Below are 24,294 nucleotides of genomic sequence, written 5' to 3' on the forward strand. Positions count from 1 at the left end.
GCCACTTGATCTTGTTCATAGTCATGAGAGTCACTTGCACTAACTTGATTTGTATCATCTTGTATATTTGAGTTAGAGAGCACTTGCACTTGATCATCTTCATCATCAATCACTTACCTAGGCCTCAATTCACCAATATCCATGTTCTTCATGGCATTTGAAAGTTGAATGCCTCTAACATCTTCCAAGTTCTCATTCTCTACTTGTGAACCCTTGGTTTCATCAAATTCAACATCATGAACTTCCTCAAGAGTACCACTATCCAAATTCCAAACTCTATATGCTTTGCTTGTAGTGGAATAACCAAGTAGGAATCCTTCATCACATTTCTTATCAAACTTGCCCAATCTAGTGCCTTTCTTCAAGATATAGCATTTGCAACCAAAGACCCGAAAATATGCAATGTTGGGCTTTCTACCATTCAAGAGCTCATAGGATGTCTTTTCTTTCAATCGGTGACAATAGAGGTGGTTGCTATAATAGCAAGCCGTGTTGATAGCTTTGGCCCAAAAAGATTGACTCACATTGTACTCACTAAGCATAGACCTTGCCATATCAATAAGTGTTTTATTCTTCCTCTCAACAAGGCCATTTGATTGGGGTGTGTACTTGGCCGAGAATTGATGTCTAATTCCAAATTCATCACATAACTCATCAATTCTAGTATTTTTGAACTCACTACCATTGTCACTTCTAACTCTCTTGATGGTTGTTTTAAACTCATTGTGAATGCCCTTGACAAATGATTTGAATGTTGCAAATACATCACTTTTGTCCACTAGAAAGAATACCCATGTGTATCTAGTGTAGTCATCCACTATTACAAATCCTATACTTGTTACCACCGATACTAGTGTATTATGTTGGCCCAAACAAATCTATGTGCAATAACTCAAATGCTTTGCTAGTGCTCATCATGCTTTTCTTAGGATGGGTGTTTCCAACTTGTTTGCCAGCTTAACAAGAGCTACAAAGCTTATCCTTTTCAAACACAACATCTTTCAAGCCTTTAACTAAGTCATGCTTAACCAATCTATTCAATTGTTTCATTCCAACATGACCAAGCCTTCTATGCCATAACCAACCCATGCTAGACTTAGTGAACAAGCATGTAGATAATCTAGCTTCACTAGCATTGAAATCAACCAAGTATAGATTCTCATATCTAAAACCTTTGAAGATCAAGTTAGAGCCATCTACACTTATGATTTCTACATCATCTACCCCAAATATGCATTTGAATCCAAGATCACATAATTGAGCCACTGGATAGCAAAGTTGAAGTTCAAGCTCTCTACTAGCAACACATTGGATATGCTCAAGTCATTGGATATTGCAATCTTACCAAGCCCTTTGACATTGCCTTTGCCATTGTCACCAAATGTGATACTATCATAACCATCATTACCATTGGTGTTGATTGAGTTGAACATTCTTGCATCTCTGGTCATGTGTTGAGTGCACCCACTATCAAGAACCCAATACCTTCCTTCGGCTTTGTAATTGACCTACAAAAGAAGATCAATTCTTTTTAGGTACCCAAACTTGCTTGGGTCCTTGAAGGTTAGTAACCAAGCTCTTTGGCACCCAAATAGCTTTCTTCTTTGAGCCCATCCATGGTTTGCCAATGAACTTAGGCCTTACACCATTTGTACCCTTAGTGAGCATATAGCATAAATCAAGCTTTATGAAGGATACATTAGCATTTTTGCTCTTGTTTTTGCATTCTTGCTCTTTATGACCAACTTGCTTGCAACTAGTGCAAAACCGACCATTGTTCTTCACAAAACTAGTCTTGTGAGGAGCAAAGGCCGCCTTGCCTTTCTTGGGGGTATAGCCCTAATCCCTCTTTGTAGAGAGAAGCTCTTTGGCTACCCAAGGCCATAAGCAAGCGGTCCTCACCACCATAAGCCTTAGCTAAGGTGTGAGTGAGCTTAGTGACCTCCTTCTTGAGGTTCTCATTCTCAACCACTAGTGAGGCATCACAAGTGAGACCATCACTACTAGAATGAGGTAGAAGTGGAAGTGCTACAAGAAGGGTTAGTAGGAGCAACAATGATAGGCATAGATAGTGATTCATCAATTATGTCACAAGTTAAACCTACATTGCAAGTTTCAACATGCTTCCTTTTATTTTGCTCATCAAGCAAAGTGGAATGAGCCTTTTCAAGCTTTTTGTGAGCTTTGCCAAGCTTCTCATTGGCTTCCTCTAGCCTCTCATGAGATGCATTGAGCTCATCAAAGGCTTGCTTAAGGGCTTTTAGTTCCTTACGCAAGCTTTTGCATTCCCTTCTCTTGATATCAAAGTGTTCTCTAGCATCTTCTAGCATGTCAATTAATTCATCCTTAGTAGGTTCATCATCATCACTATCACTATCATTTTCATTTTCATGTTCATTATCATCAACTGTTCTTCATCACTTTATCATCACAAGATTGTACCTTAGTGGCCTTAGCCATGAAGCATGATGAAGATTCGAAGAGAGAAGGCTTCTCATTGATGGCAATGCTTGCAAGAACCTTCTTCTTGGTGGTCTTGTGATCATCACTATCATCATCATCATCATCACTTGAGGAAGCATCACTATCCCAAGTGACTACATATGAACCACCCTTCTTCTTCTTGAAGGCCATCTTGTCCTTCTTCTCTTTCTTTTCCTTCTTGTCCTTCTTCTTGTTCTTCTTGTTGTCATCATCATTGTCACTATTGTATGGGCATTGAGCAACAAGATGATCTTTGCTTCCACACTTGAAGCACCTTCTTGACTCTTCTTTGTTCTTGGATGAAGACTTCTTTCTTCTAGCATGGTAGCCCTTCTTCACCATGAACTTGCCAAATCTCTTGACAAATAGAGCCATCTTCTCATCATCATCATCATCCATGATTCATCTTCTTCACTTGATGTTTCTTGCTTTGCTTTGCCCTTGGATGATGTGGCTTTGAATGCCATGCTCTTCTTCTTCTTATCTTCTTCTCATCTTTCTTCTCCTTCTTTTCTTCCTTCTCATCATCATCTCTATAGGTATCATCGGTCATTATATCTCCCAATACTTGGTTTGGTGTCATGGTAGTCCAAACCGCTTCTCACTAGAATGGTGACCAATGTACCAAATCTTGAAGGCAAGCATCTCAAGAACTTGTGGGAGAAGTCCTTGTCCTTCACCTCTTCTCCAAGTGCTTTGAGATCATTGATAAGCACTTGAAGCCTATGGAACATCTCCGGCACACTCTCATCATCCTTCATCTTGAAGCTTGCAAACTTCTCTTTGAGAATGTATGCCTTTGCATCCCTTCATGGCTTGAGTGCCCTCAAATGATTCTTCCAACTTCTTCCATGCCTCATGTGCCATCTCAATATTTTTGACTTGCTCAAATGTTCTTTCATCAATTGCATCATGAATAGCACTTAGAGCAATGTCATTGTTTTGGAGAAGTACTTCTTCGGCCGTGGTGGGATTCTCTGGATCTTCATCTCAATTTTTGTTTCTACCACCTTCCAAACCTTCCTATTGATTGACTTGATATAAGTTGTCATCTTGGCCTTCCAATAGGGATAGTTAGAGCCATCAAATTAGGGTGGCTTCTTGGTGTTGTTGATTTGAGCCATTTTAACACCGAAGGTTGTTAAGCCTCAAATAACTGGTGACCTCGGCTCTGATACCACTTGAAAGGTCCTAATAGGCTAGAGGGGGGGGTGAATAGCCTAATAAAAATTTCTACAACAACACTTAACAAAATAGGTTAGACAATTATGAGGCGAAAGCAAGTGTTGCGCTAGCCTACTCAAAATGCAAGCCACCTACCACAATTCTAGTTTAGATAGTGTCGATTCACACAAGAGGTATGACACTACCCTATGTTAGTGTGCTCTCAAAGGCTAACTAAAGAGCCACACCAACCAAGCAAGCAAGCTCTCACAACTAGTTACACTAAAGAGCTTGTCAACTAGTTTACGATAATGTAAAGAGAGTGATCAAGATAGTTATACCGTCGTGTAGAGGAGTGAACCAATCAATCACAAGGATGAATAACAATGAAGACCAATCACCTCAGAATCAAAGGATGAACACAATGATTTTTACCGAGGTTCACTTGCTTGCCGGCAAGCTACTCCTCGTTGTGGCGATTCACTCACTTGGAGGTTCACGTGCTAATTAGCTTCACACGCCAAACCCTCAATAGGGTGCCACACAACCAACACAAGATGAGGATCACATAAGCCACGAGCAATCCACTAGAGTACCTTTTGGCGCTCCATCGAGGAAAGGTCAAGAACCCCTCACAATCACCTACGATCGAGCCAGAGACAATCACCACCCTCCGCTCAACGATCCTTGCTGCTCCAAGCCATCTAGGTGGTGGCAACCACCAAGAGTAACAAATGAAATCCATAGCAAAACACTAAACACCAAGTGCCTCTAGATGCAATCACTCAAGCAATGCACTTGGATTCACTCCAATCTCACTATGATGATGAATCAATGATGGAGATGAGTGGGAGGACTTTGGCTAGGCTCACAAGGTTGCTATGTCAATGAAAATGGCCAAAGATATGAGACAGCCTAACCATGGGGCTTAAATAGAAGCCCCCATGAAATAGAGCCGTTGTCCCCCTTCACTGGGCACACTGCGCTCTGACCGGACGCTCCGGTCCAACTGACTAGACCCTGGACTCAGCGTCTGGTCCACTGATGGACGCCACGTGTCACCAGCTTCAAACGCTGTTCGTCAGATTTCAACGGCTACGAAGCTGACTGGACGCTCTGGCAAAACTGACCGACGCTGAAGCCCCAGCATCCGGTCATTTCCAGTAAGCTCTCCGAGGCGTATTTCTTTGACCGGACGCGTCTGGTCCACCTTGACCGACACAGACCAGCATCCGGTGCAATACCCTAGGTACTGTGCCAACTGACCAGTTCGACCGGACGCAAGCTGCCAGCGTCCGGTGCTTTCAGACCCAGCGTCCGGTCCATTGACCGACGCCAGCGTCTTCACGACCAACTCATTTTCACTTCTAACTTCTTCAACCCTTGCTCCAATGTGCAACCACCAAGTGTATCACCTTGTGCATATGTGTTAGCATATTTTTACAAACATTTTAAGGGTGTTAGCACTCCACTAGATCCTAAATGCATATGCAATGAGTTAGAGCATCTAGTGGCACTTTGATAACCGTATTCCGATACGAGTTTCACCCCTCTTAATAGTACGGCTATCAAACCTAAATGTGATCACACTCTCTAAGTGTCTTGATCACCAAAACAAAATAGCTCCTACAAATTATACCTTTGCCTTGAGCTTTTTGTTTTTCTCTTTCTTCTTTTCAAGTTTAAGCCCTTGATCATCGCCATGCCATCACCATTGTCATGTTATGATCTTCATTAGCTTCTCCACTTGAAGGTGTGCTACCTATCTCATGATCACTTGATAAACTAGGTTAGCACTTAGGGTTTCATCAATTCACCAAAACCAAACTAGAGCTTTCATAAGGCCTGGCTGAAATCAACATGCATGGAGAGGGCATGGAGAGGCAGCTCTTGGCCGAGGGCCATTTTATAGGGTTTAGCAGTCGTGGTACATTTTTATTTTTGAACTAAAGTTGTCGGGGTAGGTGAGAGCAGTGTTTCCACTATTGTGGTCATAGGAGCACTGTTGGCATGTGAGGAGCATCTACACATTACTATCGGTTTTAGTTTAAAAACTGACAGTGAATTGGGCCTTCTATGTCGGTTTGAGCAACCAACTGTGATAGAAGCTATCACTGCCGGTTTTAAAACTAAAACCAGCAGTGAAGGGCCCTACTGCCATCTTTTAGTAAAAATATATATAAAAAACAATGTCGGTTTGGAGCCTACCATTGTAGCATTTTTGTAAAAAATATAAAAAAGTTTGGCCCGCTTAAGATTCGAGCGCAAGTCACGGGGTCGAGAGTGCGTGGCCTTAACCACTGAGTTAGGATAGAGAGTTCGGTTAGAATGGTTTTATTTTTTCTTTTATCTCATTATAATGCACTACTAAATAATAAATGCAAAATCAAAAAAGTTTGGCCCGCCTAGGATTCGAGAGCGGGTCTCAAAGTACAGAGTGCGTGGCCTCAATCGCTGAGCTAGGATAGGGAGTTCGCTTAGTTTGCTTTTCTTTATTTATTTATTAATATAAATAATGCAGTTAGTTATATTCTAAAATAACACAAAAAATTATGTCTTGATTATTTAATTCTATGATAATTAGTATATGGTCTATAATTATCAAATAATATTGTTTATGAACATCATCTTAATATTTGATTACATAGTCAATAATTAAATTGTAGAGATACGCATAAAATATAAATTAAATATTCAGTGTGAATTACTGATACAACGTCTGCATAATGATTACATAGTTAACAATAATCTAACTATCTTTAGGTGCATCAACAATGAGGGCCTCATTGTGATCAATTCATATGTAAGCAGGTTTGTCATCCTCTTGAAGGATAGATAGGGGCACGTTCGCCCCAAATGGAGGCATTTCCTGATAGCCCCTGCAGTCTTCTTCGTCCGTCACTCCATCGACACTGACAATCTTCATTTTCCCTTCTAGGACTACTTTTAGCCTTCCTTTTGTCTTGTTGTCCCTTGCATAGAAGACTTACATAACATCTCTTGCAAGGACAAAGGGGTCGTCTCTATATACAGTCTTAGTGAGATCAACCGTAGTCAACCCTTCGCTGCCAGTGTTGATTTCCTCGAGCCGGACCCACTGGCAAAGAAAAAGAGCTTCCTTCAACAGACCGTAGGCTAGCTCCCATATCTCCTCTATGAAACCATAGTATGTCGCCTGCATGTTGCCATTTTCGTCGTGAGCATCAAAATGAACACCACAATTTTGGCATGTGCTCTTTCCATCTTGCTTTTTTGTGTAAAATATGAATCCATTGATCTCATACCCTTGGTACTTAAGATATGTACACGAAGGTTCCTTAGCTAAGGCATCCAATTGATTACTCAACTTTATTCCAAGCAAGCGATGTCGCAGCCAGCTGACAAATTCCTCCTTATGTTTTTTATACAGCCAAGCCTGTGACCTGCTTGGATACATAGTTTGCAGTGATTGCCTATACTCATCAATGTATGGCATCACACCCTTGGCTTGCTGGAGAACAGTGAACTGTGCCTGTCTAAAAGAAACAGGGTCATCTATTGTAACGAATTTCTCCCCGATCGTTCCTTTGCCACGTAGTCTTCCCTCATGACGAGATTCTACAACTCTGACCCTTTTGATGTGCAGATAATATGTGCAGAACTCAATGGCCTCCTCCATTGACCATCCTTCAACCATGCCCCCTTCTGACATGAATCTGTTCCTAACATACCTCCTAAAAATTTTCATTAATCTTTCGAAAGGGAACATCTAATGCAGGTACATTGGGCCAAGGGCTCTAATTTGGTCAACAAGATGAATGAGCAGATGCAATGAGATATCATAGTAAGTTGGCGGGAAATGCATCTCAAGCCTAACGAGAGTTTCGGTTATGTCCCGCTGTAGCAGCTCTAGCGTGGACACATCAATGACCTTTTTTGAGATCGCGTTGAAGAACGAGCAAAGCTTTATGATTGGGGCATGGACCTTTGGGGGGAGGATACCATGCAGGGCAACAGGGAGCAGCTGAGTCATAATGACATGACAGTCATGGGCCTTCATAGGGCCAAAGTTGAACTTAAGTTCTCTCATGTTCACTAGCCTCTTCAGGTTCGCACAGTAGCCTATCAGGACTTTGAGTTCATTGAAGAAAGAAATAAGCGCACGCTTTTCTTCCTTCTTCAATGTCCATGACGCAACTGGAAGTTCAAACTGACCATTCTCTAGCTCCACGAGATGCATCTCCTTCCTGATTCCCAAGTGTTGCATGTCCAGGCATGTGGCTAGTGAATCCTTTGATGTCCCCCGGTGTCCATCAAGGTGTTAAGAGTGTTAGCGCACATGTTTTGGTGATGTGCATGGGATCAAGACAGTGGCATACACTCAGAAATAGCTAGTAAGGTAGTTTCCAGAAAACCAATTTTTTCTTCCAAATGCTCCCATCAGGCGCTGCTACTGCATTGTCCCCCTTCCCAAGGACAACCTCCAGTTTGTTGAGTTCTCGAAGTATCGCTGTCTCGTCTCAATATTTTGGAGCTAAGCGTTTCTCAATAGTACCATTGAATTCTTTTCTATTCCTGCGATAAGGGTGATCCTTAGGTAGGAACCTACGGTGTCCCATATAAACTATCTTTGAGTTATTTGGCAAATTTACCGCATCGGTGTCGTCTAAGTACTCGACACATTCAATATAGCCTTTTGTCTTCTCTTCGGACAACGAACCTCGACCTGGCAGGTCGATGATTGTAGCGATAAGTACTTTCTCGATCGTGACATGTTTCTTTTTGTACTCGTCCCAAACATCTGGCACACCCTTTTTAAACATCTCCACTAGTTCATCGATCACTGGTTCTAGAAACACATCGATGTCATTCCCAGGTTGTCTTGGCCCTTGGATCAGTAGTGACATCTGGATGTACAACCGCTTCATACAGACCCAAGGTGGAAGGTTGTATATACAGAGCGTCACTGGCCAGGTGTTATGATTGCTTCTAACCTGGTCGAAAGGATTCATCCCATCTGTGCTCAAAGCAAACCAAAGGAGCCTTACCTCTCCACCGATGTCCTTATAGAACATAGTATTGACAGTCCTCCAGTCATGCCCATCGGCGGGGTGCCTCATCATTGTTTCTTTCTTACGCTCTTCGCCATGCCAGCGCAACAGCTTGGCTGACTTTGCACATGCAAACAACCTATGCACCCAGGGAGCTATAGGGAAATACCAAACGACTTTTATGGGACCTCCTCTGGTCTTGGTACCCTCATCTAACGGTCCTTCCTTGTACCATGGAGCTTCACACTTGGGGCACTTGTCCAAGTCTTTGTATTTTTCTCCATGGTACAATATACAATCATTGGAACACGCGTGGATTTTCTCAACCTCGAGGCCGACAGTGATGTGCAAATCTGGCGTAGTGATGCTTGACAACAACAACGATATGATGCTCGCTTCTTTGGTGATTACTTCAATCTGAAGATATGTTAATCCTTCCTCCGCTGCTTGGAGGTGGTCATGCATAGTTGTAGGAGTGCGTGCGCTTGTCACCTAGAGTGAGTTTAGTGTATAATGATCTTATGTGATGAACATATGTGTTGTAATGTGTTCTAATAACGCATGACATAAACTGCGTACACGTACAAAAGAAGCAAGCAAATAAACGAACTGATTATGTTTTCTTTTCTTTTTCAAAGCAGGATTAGTTTGCTTTATTTTGTGTAGCTATAGGTTCCTTTTGGCCGTTTTTTAGGCTCAAATTAAAAGTATGGGGGGCCGTCCCGGAGGCTGAGACCAGGGTCACATGCATGTTGGACACCACAGCAGCCATGCAATGTGAGAGCGTCGTCGGAGATGTGGGGGCCTGGTTTCCTCCCGGGGAATCACACATGCTTGCTGCTACACCTTCCATTTGGCTGGCCTCCCCCGTTCCAAACTTTAGGGTCATTTCCAGGGTCCCAACGACAAGATAGGGTTGCATGGCTCTTCTTTCTTCGGCTCTTAGCTCCATGTATTATGCATGCGTCCAACCCAACAAAATCTGAGTGGCCATGCATGCAGCAGGGACATATATACGTGCATTATGTTATCTTCTTCTAGATCAGCATGCAAAGAAATCTCAAGTGTCCTTTTTTTTTCAGGATGTGTGCTTCAGGTTTGGAAGTGAGTTCAAGACTGTTATATAAACTCGATATAATGATTTTGAATTAATAATCCTTTTTTTTTTCAAAAAAATTGGCGAACCACAAAACTTATGGTTGACCTGTATCACACTTGGTTTTTTAAGCGCTGTTTTTTTTTCTCTCGAATACGCAAGAGCATTACATATCATTGTATTAAGAAGATAGAAGTTTGAAATACAAGAGAGGCCATTCCCAGCCTGACGGTTACCTCAAAAAGACTACATTTTTAATTATGACAACCTTGGGATCCATTGGGATCAACCTAGACTACGATCTAGCTGAGGTACCAGACCGTGCTGCTCCACCAGTCATCGCCCTGGATGCTGGGAATAGCTCATCAAGCGCCTCGATGCTTGCTTCGGACAGGGTGACCTGGAAGTACGAATCGTACAAACGCTTGTCTGTAGAGGAAATCGGCGCTGAAGGTGCCAGGATCCCAATCCTCTTCATGAGCGGTACTTCGCTGCGTTTGGAAGCCGGGATGTGGTCCATCTGCTGAGCAGCAATCCGTCTGCTCCTAATGGGCAGAGTGGTCCGCTTTGGTGCCGGCTTCTGCTTGGGCGGGGAGTTGATGAGAGGTGGCTGCCTCATTACCTGGACCTCCTCGATGAACCTAGCTAGTCGCTTGGTGGCCTCCCTTGGTGTTGGCGTGCCCTCAACGGTCAGCTCATCGGTTGCCTAAATGACGCTCGTTGCCGTGACGTCAGCCGCCTCACCTTGCGGTCCGACATCCATGCACTGGGCCGAAGGCACAGCTGTGGTGTGTGCCTTCGATGGTGAGGATGGTGGGACCTCTATCCCCTCCTGGTCGCCAGTTGTGCCCGCATGATCGGCCTATCCCGCCATGGTTGACGCTGCATCACTGGCTGCCTCATGCCCCTAGGACGGACGGCCATCCTTGCCGTTACCTGGGACACCGGAGGGTGGGGTTGTTGCGCCGCGGGGACCGCTGTGGGCAACAAGCTCGTCCAGCATCGGATCGACCGAGACAGTCCAAGCAGGAGGCCCTGCGCCCTCGCGCATTGCCTTCGCCAGCAGATTTGGCTCGAGGAAGCAGCGTGCGGTAGTCGAAGCAGTGGAATCATCGGTGTAGTCGGCAGGCGTGCCCACGCTGATGTCCGGCGTTGGCTCACCCTGGCGCCGCCGGTGTCATCGGCGTCGTCTCCGGCTCTGACGGATGCCTCCGGCGCTCCCCACGGCACCCAGCACGGTCCCATCCGAGGTCGGTGGACTGTCGAGAGGTGCGTGCGTGGAGGCCGATAGCGGGTTCTCGGCACGAGCTGAGTGGCGAGGCAGGCCACCGCCCTTCAGTGCTGACTAGGGCTGCTTGCAGTCCCTAGCGAGGTGGCAGAATCCGCGGCAACACAGACAACGTTGTGGCAACCAGCAGGTTGCTACTCGGTGCGAGTAGGAGAGGCAGTTGAAGCATCTGTCGCGAAGCTGCGTGTGTATCTTCCGAGCCTGTGCGCGCAGACATGGGTCGCGGTGAGGCTCAACTGAGGTAGCTACAGGTCCCACTTCCTACTAGGGTAGGATCTACCGTCACCCATCAGCATTGGGGGCGGAGACCCACCTACGTCCGCCGAGGCGTTGGCAAGTAGGGACCTGACCATCCACTGGCCAAGCAGGCAAGCCGTGCACCAGCTAGGGGCGCCGCCACGTGCACTTCCTCTGCCTTTGCATGGGTAGGCGTCCAGCGTCCGTTCCGCCGCGCCCCAGATACACAACCGAACGAGTATGGGCACGCATGGGGGAGGCAGTAGCCGGCTTCACCGGACGACGAGCGGCCAGTTGGGTGCGCGGCGGGGAAGCAATTGGACGACTGACATCATCGAGCTAGGTTGTGGGATGATCGTCATCAGACTCCTCACCGTCATCGTCCGCCCTCCGACAGTGCTTCGTATGCCTCCCGAAGGTGGGTAGAACAGAGCCGTGGTTGGTGAGAGCGTGGATCCCGACGTCGGCGGCGTTGGGGATGGGGAGGGGGTCTGTGGAGATGCTCCCACATGGGCGGGGTCGACACTGGTGTTGGCCGTGGCAGTGAGGGCCGGCGACGTTGTCGGCGGGGACGGGGCGGTGGTAGAGCCCGGCCTCAGTGTTGGCTGTGGCGTTGATGGCCGCAGAGGGGCTATAGCTCTGGATCCCATGGGGACGGCCACGGGACTGCTGCTGCAGATGGTGGCAGTCACGGCGGCGGCTTCCGGCGTCGGCGGCGGTGTGGGCGTCCGAGGGTCCTGCGGAAGCGCAGGAGCGCCGGACGCCATGGACCCCACGTGGGCGAGCCCGACACTGGTGGCGGCCGTAGGACCCTACGTGGGTGATGTTGCTTTTTCATTTATTGAGACGAACTTTGACAATAGAGAGCGTTCGGTTGGTATTAAATTTCTACTGTAGCAGCTAGAAAATATTGTTCATGCTAGAATTTTATGAGAGAAAAACACTGCTCCGGCTGGGAAAAAAAGCCAGCCAGCTAGCCGAAGCCGGCCAGCCGAACACGCCCTAAAATGAGTCATTTATTAGACCACAAATAAGTAGTACTGTTTAGTGTTTGGCCCAGAAATAATCATTTTTCTTTTATTTTTGTTGAACTCCATTTTCTATTTATTTTGTGGCATTGATGTTACGTTAACCATTCAAAATAAAGGTATTGTTGGGGACCGTGTAGATAGTGTGACCGCAAGATGATTCTTTTATTCCAATAGGAGGATCATTGATAGCTTTGCATATTTGGCATTATTTGCCGCTTCACAAACAAGTGTGTGTTTTTATATGGATTGTATATATATGATCGCACTGATTGGAGTGGCTCAGATGACATTGTATATGTTGGATATATTAAGGGCTTGGCCTGTATAATATTTATTAAATTAAATAAAACTCTATGGTACGTAACATTAAGCGTTGTATAATTTAATACCATATGAGATTTTGAATGAACGTTGACTCAGCTTATATGGTTGAAAATTATTCAACTTAATTGAAAAGCTGAGAAAATGACATTGGTGTGCCACACGCGGGCGCGCATGCCGCCGCCGCCGGCGGCCGGACCGAGGGCGTGGGCATGGCGAGGCGAGGCAGGCAGGCAGGCAGGCGGCGAGCGGGCGGGCGTGGTCAGTCTTTTGCCACTAAATCCACATAATTACGGGAGTTTTTCTCTCCTTTATGGTGGAGGCGAGATGATTGCGCTGTTTCCATCTCTTCGTGTCTCCGTCTCCTAGATTCCTCCACCGGCTCTCTTCCTCCCCGTCGTAGGCATAAAACAGAACATCCTCCGTCAGTCCTCCCCCCTCCCGCTACCGCTCCCGAGAGAAACCACATCTCAGCAGCCCTCTGGCTTCTCTGTCCCGTACTTCTGCGCGCACGGAGTAGCGGGAGAGCAGGTGCCTCCAGAACCCTCGTCCGCCTAAGAACCTTGCATGGGGTGAGCGGCGATTAGGTTTTTGGGGAGCGATCCGTGACTGCTCGTGCACGTACATCTTCTTCTTGGTGATCGCTCTCGGAACCCGTCTTCTTCCCGGTGATTGCTTGAGGAACAACAAGGCGTCTTCTTCCTGGTGACCGTTCGTGGGACTGCACTGCGTATATCTTCCTGCATCGACTGCGGTCCATGACTTCGAGCAACGCACTATGTCGACTAGTGCGAATGGAGCCTCCGATGCCCTCGACATGAGACCCTCCACTGGGTACATTCTTATCTTTGTAATTACCACATTTTGCGTTCTTACTGTATCGATCTGTATGTCATGTCTACATGTTGTAGCGTTCGTTAGTGATATACATATGCACATATATGTCATCACAAACCTGCTGATGTTATATTTCTGGATTAAATTGACCATGAAAATGTCTAATTATCTAACAATCCAAAAACCTAATCTTAGGTAATTTTCTGTCAGTGGTTTTGCTGCTGCTTTGAAGCCAAATAATTTTGATGGCAAGAATTTCATGATATGGCGTGCCAAGATAGTATTATGGTTGACTGCGATGAACTGCTATCACGCCGCACAGGGGAAACCTGAACAGTTTACTCCTAAGGAGGAGCAAAAGTTCTTGGCTGCCGATAACCTGTTTCGAGGCGCCATGATTAGTGCACTTTATCCTAAGTATGAGAAAAATTACATATCTTGCACATCAGGCAAAGAGTTATGGGATGCTCTTGAGGCAAAGTTTGGAATTTCTGATGCTGGTAGTGAGCTGTACCTTATGGAGCAGCTATATGACTATAAAATGGTTGAAAACCGTTCTGTAGTCGAACAGGCTCATGAGATACGGGCGCTAGCAAAGGAACTAGAATATTTCCCATATTTGTTGCCCGACAAGTTTGTGGCCGGCGGTATAATCGCTAAGCTGCCATCTTTTTGGAGGGATTTTCCTACTTCTCTAAAATACAAGAGACAAGAGTTTAGAGTGGTCGAACTTATTGGATCTCTCGATGTTGAAGAGAGGGTGAGAGCAAAAGACAACCGTAGAAAAAGGAGTTGAGTCTTCCGCTGCCAATATGGTACAAAAGAAAAACTCATTTGCATCCCGTAATAAAAAAGAAGAAGAACATACAAGAGAACAACAATACAAGGCTAAGCAAACTGCACAGTTTAAGAAGAAAAACAACAAGAAAGGTGGAGGTTGCTTTGTTTGCGGGAGTGATGAGCATTGGACAAGTGCGTGCCCAAACCGCAAATATAAACGAAAAAAGAAATAAGCAAACGTGGTGATTAGTGAGACTAGAGTAGGAGCATCTGGGTATGATAATTCTTTACCTTTTGTTTTTTTAGTTTGTCTTTCACCTAAGTGGTGGATGGACAGTGGTGTTAATATTCATGTGCGTGCTGATGTTTCTTTGTTTACTTTCTATCAGCTGGCAGGATTGGAGCCTTGCTGATGGGAAACGGTTCGCATGTGCATGTTCTTGGTGCTGGTACGGTCGTTCTGAAGTTTACTTTGGGAAAGACGGTGCTATTAAAGAACGTGCAGCATATCCCCTCCATCAAGAAGAATCTTGTTAGCGGTTCTCAGATGTGTTGCGATGGCTTTAAAATTGTGCTTGAGTCCAATAAGTGTGTTGTGTCGAGACATGGAACATTTGTTGGAAAAGGTTATGATTGCGGAGGCTTGTTCCGCTTATCTTTGCTTGATGATGTGTGTAATAAAGTAGCGAACAATATTAATATTTTGGATGAGTCGAATATATGGCATTCACGACTTTGTCACATTAATTTTGGCTATCTCATGTGGCTTGTAAATCTGAATTTAATCCCAAAATTTAACTTAGTCAAAGATTCTAAGTGCCAGGTGTGTGTGTGGAATTGAAGCAACTGCGCAAGCCTCACAAGGCTGCTAAGGCGAGGAACTTGGCACCATTAGAACTCGTTCATTCTGATTTATGCAAAATGAATGACGAATTGACTAAAGACGGTAGACGATACTTCATGACATTTATAGATGATTATACTAGATTTTGCTACGTGTATTTATTGAAAACTAAAGATGAAGCGTTGCATTATTTTAAAGTCTATAAAGCTAAGGTAGAAAATCAACTTGAGAAGAAAATCAAGCATTTGCGTTCCGATCGCGGGGGAGAATATTTCTCAAATGAATTTTCTGAGTTTTGTGCGGTGCATGGAATTATTCATGAGAGGACGCCACCATACTCACCACAGTCCAATGGGATTGCAGAGAGAAAGAACCGCACTCTAACTGATTTGGTTAATGCCATGTTAGAGACTGCGGGACTATCTAAGGAATGGTGGGGTGAGGCTATATTGACAACATGTCATGTCCTGATTAGAGTGCCCATAAAGAACAAAGAAATTACACCATTCGAGAAATGAGAGAAGAAGATATTAAATCTTTCTTACCTACAAACTTGAGGTTGTTTGGCAAAGGTGAATGTGTAAATAAACAAAAAGCGAAAGCTTGGACCAAAGACTGTTGATTGTGTTTTTCTTGGTTATGCTATTCACAGTGTGGGTTATAGATTTTTAATTATAAATTCTAGTGTTCCTGAGATGGTTGTTGATACAATCATGGAATCTAGAGATGCTACATTTTTTGAGAATGAGTTTCCCATAAAAATGCACCTAGCACGACTGGTCATGAATTTATAATTCCCCATGAGCATGCAAATTTTACTCCAATAGAATAAATTGAGGAACCCTATATGCAAAATCCTGAGGAGGATGACACTATAGTCACTAGAAAAAGTAAGCGACAGAGGACTGCAAAGTCTTTTGGTGATAACTATATTGTGTACCTTGTGGATGACACACCAACGACCATTGAAGAGGCATATTCCTCTCCTGATGCTGACTTATGGAAGGAAGCAGTACGGAGCGAGATGTATTCTGTTATGTCTAATGAAACTTAGGAAATTGTTGATTGTCCTTATGGGTGCAAGCCTATAGGGTGCAAATGGGTGTTCAAGAAAAAGCTTGGGCCTGATGGTACTATCGAGAGGTACAAGGCAAGACTTATGGCCAAGGGTTATACTCAAAAGGAAGGTGAAGATTTCTTTGATACTTATTCACCAGTGGCCTGATTGACCACAATTCGAGTTTTGCTTTCTCTAGCTGCCTCTTATGGTCTTATCGTTCATCAAATGGACGTTAAAACAGCTTTCCTAAATGGAGAGTTGGAGGAGAAGATCTATATGGATCAGCCGGATGGATTTGTAGCAAATGGTCAAGAAGGCAAGGTGTATAAATTATTAAAGTCATTATATGGCCTAAAACAAGCTCCTAAGCAGTGGCATGAGAAGTTTGACAGAACTTTAATATCTGCTGGCTTTGTTGTGAATAAAGCTGACAAATGTGTGTACTATCGGTATGGTGGGGGTGAAGGAGTCATTTTGTGCTTATATGTTGATGACATACTGATCTTTGGATCCAGCCTCAAAGTGATCGAGGAGGTAAAGAAATTTTTATCTAAAAATTTTGAGATGAAAGATTTGGGAGAGCCTAATGTTATTCTTAATATCAAGCTTCTGAGAGAAGGTGATGGTGGGGTAACTCTGTTACAATCCCACTATGTGAAAAAGGTGCTGAGTCGCTTTGGGTTTAGTGATTGTGCATCTGCTCCTACACCTTATGACCCTAGTGTGCTATTGAGGAAAAATCAGAGAATAGCAAGGGATCAATTGAGATATTCCCAGATTATTGGTTCGCTCATGTATCTTGCTAGTGCAACAGGGCCTGACATCTCATTTGTTGTGTGCAAGCTGAGCCAGTTTGTGTCAAACCCGGGAGATGATCACTGGCGTGCTCTTAAGAGAGTGATGCGCTATCTAAATGGCATCATCAGCTATGGTATTCATTATACCGGACATCCGAAAGTGCTAGAAGGCTATTGTGATGCCAACTGGATCTCTGATACTGATGAACTTTATGCTACAAGTGGATATATGTTTTCGCTTGGAGGAGGTGTTGTTTTCTTGAAGTCTTGCAAGCAGACTATCTTAACGAAGTCTACAATGGAAGCAGAACTTACAGCATTAGACACCGCTGGCTCTGAGGCCGAGTGGCTTCGTGATCTCGTTATGGATTTACCGGTTGTTGAAAAACCCATACCGACTATTTCTATGAACTGCGATAACCAGACTATGATTACTAAGGTTAACAGATCTAAGGACAACATGAAGTCCACAAGGCATGTTAAGAGACGACTAAAATCTGTCAAAAAATTGAGAAACTCCAGAGTAATAGTGTTGGACTATGTTCACACATCTAACAATCTGGCAGATCAGTTCACTAAGGGTCTGTCACGTAATGTGATAGAAAGTGTATCGAGGGAGATGGGTTTGAGACCCACATGAAATTTACTATAGTGGTAACCTGTTTATGTGATCGGAGATCCCGTGAAGTAGGACGGTGAAACAAGCTAGTAGTAAATTATGAGGAAAGATCCTTAGTAAGACTCATTTCTGATGTATATCTTTCCTTTCTGTAAGACAGGTTGGTTTTTACCTTAATATGTTCCAGGTGGCTTGCTAAAACAAAGATGTTGTCATATAGAATATCTTTTGAGGAACACACCTATCTGAGTCAGACTGCTGGTCATAGTCTTTGAGATTTGGGTGATCTCTAAATACTCATGAAAGGCACTGGAGTATGACTTATATGCTTCAAATAGAGGGGATGTCTTTTGCAACCAAGTATCAGCTAAGGACTTTAGTGACATTCACCTCACACAAAACTATCAATTCAAGGCTTAGTCCATTGTTCAGTTGTGATTGAGTGAAACTGTTGCTCTAGATAGATGTTCAACTTAATAGTCTCCATCGAAACACTGGTATATAAAAGAAATGTGGTTCTGAGACTACTTTGTTACAAACCCTATAGTTTGTTGGGGATTGTTGGATATATTATGGGCTTGGCCCGTATAATATTTAATAAATCAAATAACACTCTATGGTACGTAACATTAAGCGTTGTATGGTTTAATACCATACGGAATTTTGACTAAACGTTGACTCAGCTTATATGGTTGAAAATTATTCATCTTAATTGAGAAGTTAAGAAAATAACATAGGCGTGCCACACGCGCACGCGCCGCCGGCTGGGCCGAGGCCGAGGGCGTGGCGAGGCAGGCGGCGAGCGGGCGAGCGGGCGTGGCCAGTCTTTTGCCACTTAATCCACATAATTACGAGAGTTTTCTCTCCTTTATGGTGGAGGCGAGATGATTACGCCGTTTCCATTTCCTGTCTCTTCGTGTCTCCGTCTCTTGGATTCCTCCGCTGGCTCTCTTCCTCCCCGTCATAGGCATAAAACAGAACGTCCTCCGTCAGTCCTCCCCCCTCCCGCTACCGCTCCCGAGAGAAACCACATCTCAGCAGCCATCTGGCTTCTCCGTCCCGTACTTCTGCGCGCACGGAGTAGCGGGAGAGCAGGTGCCTCCGGAACCCTCGTCCGCCTGAGAACCTTGCACGGGGTGAGCGGCGATTAGGTTTTTGGGGAGCGATCCGTGACTGCTCGTCCACGTACGTCTTCTTCCTGGTGATCGCTCTCAGAACCCGTCTTCTTCCCGGTGATTGCTTGCGGAACAGCAAGGCGTCTTCTTCCTGGTGACCGTTCGTGGGACTGCACTGCGTACATCTTCCTGCATCGACTGCGGTCCACGACTTCGAGAAACGCACTATGTCGACTAGTGCGAATGGAGCCTCTGATGCCCTCGACATGGGACCCTCCGCTGGGTACATTCTTACCTTTGTAATTACCGCATTTTGCGTTCTTACTGTATCGATCTGTATGTCATGTCTGCATGTTGTAGCGTTCGCTAGTGATATACATATGCACATATATGTCATCACAAACCTGCTGATGTTATATTTCTGGATTAAATTGACCACGAAAATGCCTAATTATCTAACAGTATATATGATAGTGCTCTTGTGATTGTTCGTTTGCATGGAGCTAGTGTTTGCAAGTCTGAAATCATATGATCGCACTGATTGGAGTGGCTCAGATGACATTATGCGACTCTACAGTTTTTTTCCTCTAGTACACATTGTATGGAACTATGACTACCTGAATGAAACATAAAATTGTGTTCTTGAAGCCATATTACATGTGGAGGAAGATCTTTGTTTTTACCTTTGGTCATGCTTGGTAGTCTTGTTTCTAGAATAAATTGTTCACATCTTGGTATCACAAGAAAGTTATTATGCAACGGCATTCCAATCTTTTACTTGCCTGGATAGAAGTTTTCTCGTTAGCGCAAAGTGCAATATTGAACATGACAAACAATTCATCAGTTCCAAGCGTGTTTATGTTTTTACTTTGCATTAAGAGCTACACTTCTCAGCCAGTAGGTCTTTTTTCAGACTAAAGGCCTAAACTTGGACCTGCTTGAAGCCTTGAACTGGAAGCTAACAAAATTAGTGTTGCAGGCACCAGATTAGGTCTTATGAAGCTCATAACAGTACCCAAAAGCATTGTCCCACAGGACAATATATCATTTCAACTATGGTTCAACTAAACGGCAGAGGAGTTTCATTTCAATCCTCTAGTGCTACCCTTCAGTGCCATATACCAAAATTGTATATTGCTTTGAGTTAGGTACAGTTTAGTTATCTATTTCTTTAACAAATGTTTATGATATTGCACTTTCCTTGTAATTTTCTCTTTCTGCTAGGTTGCCAAAACCGACCAGAGTACTAGTTGTACTTTTGGGATTTTTGTCTGTAGGACGCTGTTTTTTTTTGGGGTTTGGATTTTTAATGTAGGAAACTAGTTAGTTCCCTGCTGACAGTTTTTTTAACAGCATTCTGCATACTAGTCACATTTAACTAGTGTCCTGCAGACTAATTTTCTTTACACTTTTCACTTTCAGTTGTGGTATCCCTTTCCACTTTGTGCTATGAGCTTTTTGTGGTGACTATTGCTTTGCTACAACATTTTCTAATTTAGATCGACTTTTTGTCAAATTTTAAGTATTGCTCCACAATTTGTGACGAGATTTTTGTTTATCGGTTATAGCATATACTGTATGTAGGTTTCTATCAACATTCCAAGATCAGCTGATTGTTTGTAAGCACTATTATTTTAGTTTTGACAACCTTGTTTGTTTTAGCTTTGTATTGCACCTTGCAGATTTTAACAATCTGCATACTTGGGGGAGCACATTGTTCGATTGTAACAATCTAGCATGCGGATTGTTACAATCTGGAACCTGTTTGTTTCAGCTTGCAGGTTTTTGTTTTAGCAACCTGCACGCTGCGGTCCAGTCTGCAAGCTAATACAAACAGTGCCATAGCGCTATTATGGTGTGCTTGGATGCAGCCCTGGCCTAGGAACGCGTGCCTGGCAGGCGCATCCAATCCCAGGCGCTTGAAATTGAACACCTAGGAGTGATGCCTGGCGCAGGCAGCTTTTCTACGCTGCCATGCAAACAGACCATAGAGTTTCATGTTTCAAAACATGGAGTTTAGGCATTTATTGTGAGATCAGTAGTTGAGATTACCTTACAGTGTCTTGTGAAAATTAGAGAAAAAGTGCTGTGCTGCATCAACCTCTAGACACCAGATTCTGTGGCTGTAACTCCAGTTTGTAGCTTGTATGCATCTGTGATGAGTTTCAGTATAAGAAGCCATTGTTGGGTCTTGGGTGTCAGTATTCTGAATTTGTTCTTGGTCCCTGTCAGATTTGTATAATGCAGTCCTCGGTTGTCCTCTTGGTAACCTTAACTGCAATGATTGAGCCATTCTCGTTAAACACAATATATATGATAGTAAGGCTGGAACTGGTTATTAGAAATGAAAATTACACTGTTACAACTTTAGAGAATGCAAGGCCCGAGTGCGTTTGGATTTGGCAAAGGATGCTCAATTTGTAACTGGGTTGCCTAGGAGCATAACTGTCCCCAAAAAAACAAAAAACAAATAGGTAACCAAAAGGCTTCTAAGAATCATCGGTGCTAATTTAAATAGAGTTTATTAGTGCTTATACTTCATCATGATTAATGAAAGTACTTTGTGATGATATGATTTACGAGCCAAAAAATGATTTAGCTGCTTCAAGGTGGACTTTGGACATTGCTATGGCTTTACCTGCATGGCGTGATTTATCAATTCCTCTTCCAAGGATTTGCCAAGCAGCAGAGCAGATGAAGTAGAATGGCTAAAGCTGCTTATAGGGTTAGGGGCATAATGGATGTTTTCGGTTACCATTGCCAAGCTAACTGTGAAGCTTAAACCATTGCCAAGTTTTGTTTGAACCTATTGCCTGGAGGACAAAAAAGTGATATATCTCTACATAATTTTTTTTGACCTGCTCTTGTGTATAGCCTGAGAACCTGCTCTTGTGTAGTTGTGTTAAAGATCGCTTCCCCACTTACAGGGCCAGCTTATGCAAATGACAATGATGGTTCCACCTTCGTTCCCGCAAGAACTCCACTATCTGAACAAGGAGGACAGGCTGCTTCGCTGGCTGGTTGTGAAGCACAGAGACGCTGTATACGGACTGGAGTTCATCAATGAGGATGACGGGAGGAACGAGCTGAGCGGTTTCAGGCAGGCTCATACGAAGGATGACTACGATATCGAATATGACTCCGATGATGACCGCTGGAACGACGATGACTCGGACGATGACGAGTATGCAATCGAGGAGGAGGAGGAGAAGGAGAACTGCTTGGCCAGGTTTCTGCAGTCTCATCTGTATTGGCAGATGCGTTTTCTTTGAAATCTAATGTTGTCTTTGTAATATCTCTTGACTTTTTATAACGTTGTAGGATAGGATGAGAGGCAGAACCTATCAACTTGAATGTAACACACTTTTGCATTGTCGAGCATGCTTGTCATTAGATGTTTCAGGCGTGCTCTGCTTCTTGGAAGCATGCTGTATAACGTTCTACTGCTGCTGACAGTTACTACCAGGTTCTATAGCAGTTTGAATGTTTGATCCATTGATACAACAACACAGGTGTATCATTTATTTCATCATCAATATAATTTTGTACAAAGAGGTGTTGCTGCTACATATATATGATCTACGCCAGACAAGGATCGAAGCATCGGAATATGTCTACCGGCGGCAGGTGTGGTGAGGATCGATCATAATTCGGAGTTCAGAAGAGGTGATCCGCCAGCCTCCAGAGCCACCGGAAGATGCCGCCTTCGTCCTCGTCGTCGGAGTCCGAGTCGGAATCGGAGTCGTACAGCCGCCTCTCGTCGTCCTCCGACTTCCCCGACACGGCCGGCCAGCCCCAGCCCCACCCCTCCACGGTCGTCGTCTCCTCGGAGCTGGGCCGGATCTCTAACGCTGACGCGCCACCACTGGTCGCCTCCACGCGGGCGGCGTCGCCCTCCTCCTCGGGCACAGCAAGCGCGGTGGTGCCCTGCTCATCGGCACTGTCCGCGGCAGCCCTCCTCACCGGCCTGGGTAGGGGCTCGGTGGCCGCCTCGCGGTCGACGAGGACGACGGCGTCGGCCGCCCGTGCTGCCGGAAGGTCCACGGGGCGGCGCGCCGGCGCGGTGGCCACGAGGAGGCAGCAGACTGCGATGGCGAGCACGACGGCGGCGCGGGCGCGGGCCATGTGGCTAAGCTAGCAGCTAGGAGTGACGACTAGAGCCAACGACGACGAGAGGGGGAGGGAGCAATGGACGGAGCCGGCGAGCATGAGAATGAGATTAGTATCAAATTTAATTTAATGGAGGATTTGACGCTGGATTAGTCGCTAAGGAAGCTTCCCTAGTCGTTTTCGTGTTACGAGAGGGGAGACGACTAAGAGCAAGTGAAGCTAGGCTGTTGCTGACAGCACCATCGCTTGATGCACCAAATGGTTGCTATACGATCTATATTACTGGTTGGTTTTACGGTTGAGTTGGTTGCCCTTAGAGCAGATCCAGTGTTAGACGAAATTGAGCCGAGGAAAAGCAAAATCGAACCGAGAACACCGGAGGCATCGACGGTTTGTTAATTCCAAACTCGGTTCGACTTAACGCTGCAGCTGATATATTTCTTTGCTGATAAATTTGTTTCCCACGTTTCTGACCACACGGTCTTGCAAGGAGAAAAAACCCAAAAAGAAGTGATATGTACCTGTTCGCTTGAACTTATCAGCCATGATACAATGTTTTCCTCTCACAACAAAACAACATCAGCCAACTTATCAGCTGCAGCTATACTTCTTTAATAGTCCATGAACATACACATACTGCAAGCCACCGAACAATCAAAACACAAATTGAACCCTGTTCCCTTGGTTCGAATGCTACATTGGAAATTGCTCTTACACCTTCATCTAGTGAAGTGATTGTATATACGAGACATGACGAAGTGTGAACTCAAATAAATTAACATGAGAATAGATTAGTGTCATCAAGTTGTATGTACAAACAGGGAGGAGTGTTGGAGTCAGCATGCTTCCTAGCCATACAGGATGAAGGCGAAGTAGTGGCATTTTATTATTCATCAACCACTTGATATATACATGATGGATATGAAGTAGTGGCATTTTATTATTTATCAACTACTTGATATATAGGTACCACTGCTTCCTAGCCATATAGTAAGATGGATGTGAAGTAGTTACATTTTATTATTTATGAACTACTTGATATGTAGGTACCATTTGTGGTCGTCTCTCTGGTAATTATTCATTTTAACTATACAAGGCACACACACATTTCAAGAATCAGACTTTGTAATCTTTAGCTAACAATTAGGCTTGCAATATGTAGGTTATTCAAAACAGGGTATGTGAAAAATGATTTGTTATCATTATGATCGACTCAGTGCTAACCAACATTTTTTTTAAAAAAAATTCTAACCAACAATTTAGTCACTCTGTTCACAAGTCTGTGATATTTTGGACATGAACATGGTATTTAAATATCACTTTGATTAGTATTTTTGTATGAAATGTCTATATAATAATAAAACATAGCAAAAGTATACTTTTTATAAAACTAAATTTTGAGACAGATCGGTCTGTATTATTATTCAAACACCCACAAATCCACAATCAACACACCAAAAATAACACACTGCAAAAGTCTG

At 44.2% G+C, this 24,294-nt stretch overlaps 1 protein-coding gene across 1 annotated transcript in view; it reads left to right on the forward strand.

The window, feature by feature from the left end:
* LOC136461569 (uncharacterized) overlaps positions 1-22,125 on the forward strand; it is a 50,156-nt gene extending 28,031 nt beyond the window's left edge. Inside the window, exon 2 of the mRNA XM_066460853.1 lies at positions 21,631-22,125. Within this exon, the coding sequence (XP_066316950.1) occupies positions 21,631-21,975 (345 nt within the window). The 3' untranslated portion in view covers positions 21,976-22,125. The remainder of the gene's footprint in view (positions 1-21,630) is intronic.
* Positions 22,126-24,294: the final 2,169 nt, after the last annotated feature.

The sequence above is a fragment of the Miscanthus floridulus genome, chromosome 6 (assembly GCF_019320115.1).
Source record: "Miscanthus floridulus cultivar M001 chromosome 6, ASM1932011v1, whole genome shotgun sequence".
Classification (NCBI taxonomy): Eukaryota; Viridiplantae; Streptophyta; class Magnoliopsida; order Poales; family Poaceae; genus Miscanthus; species Miscanthus floridulus.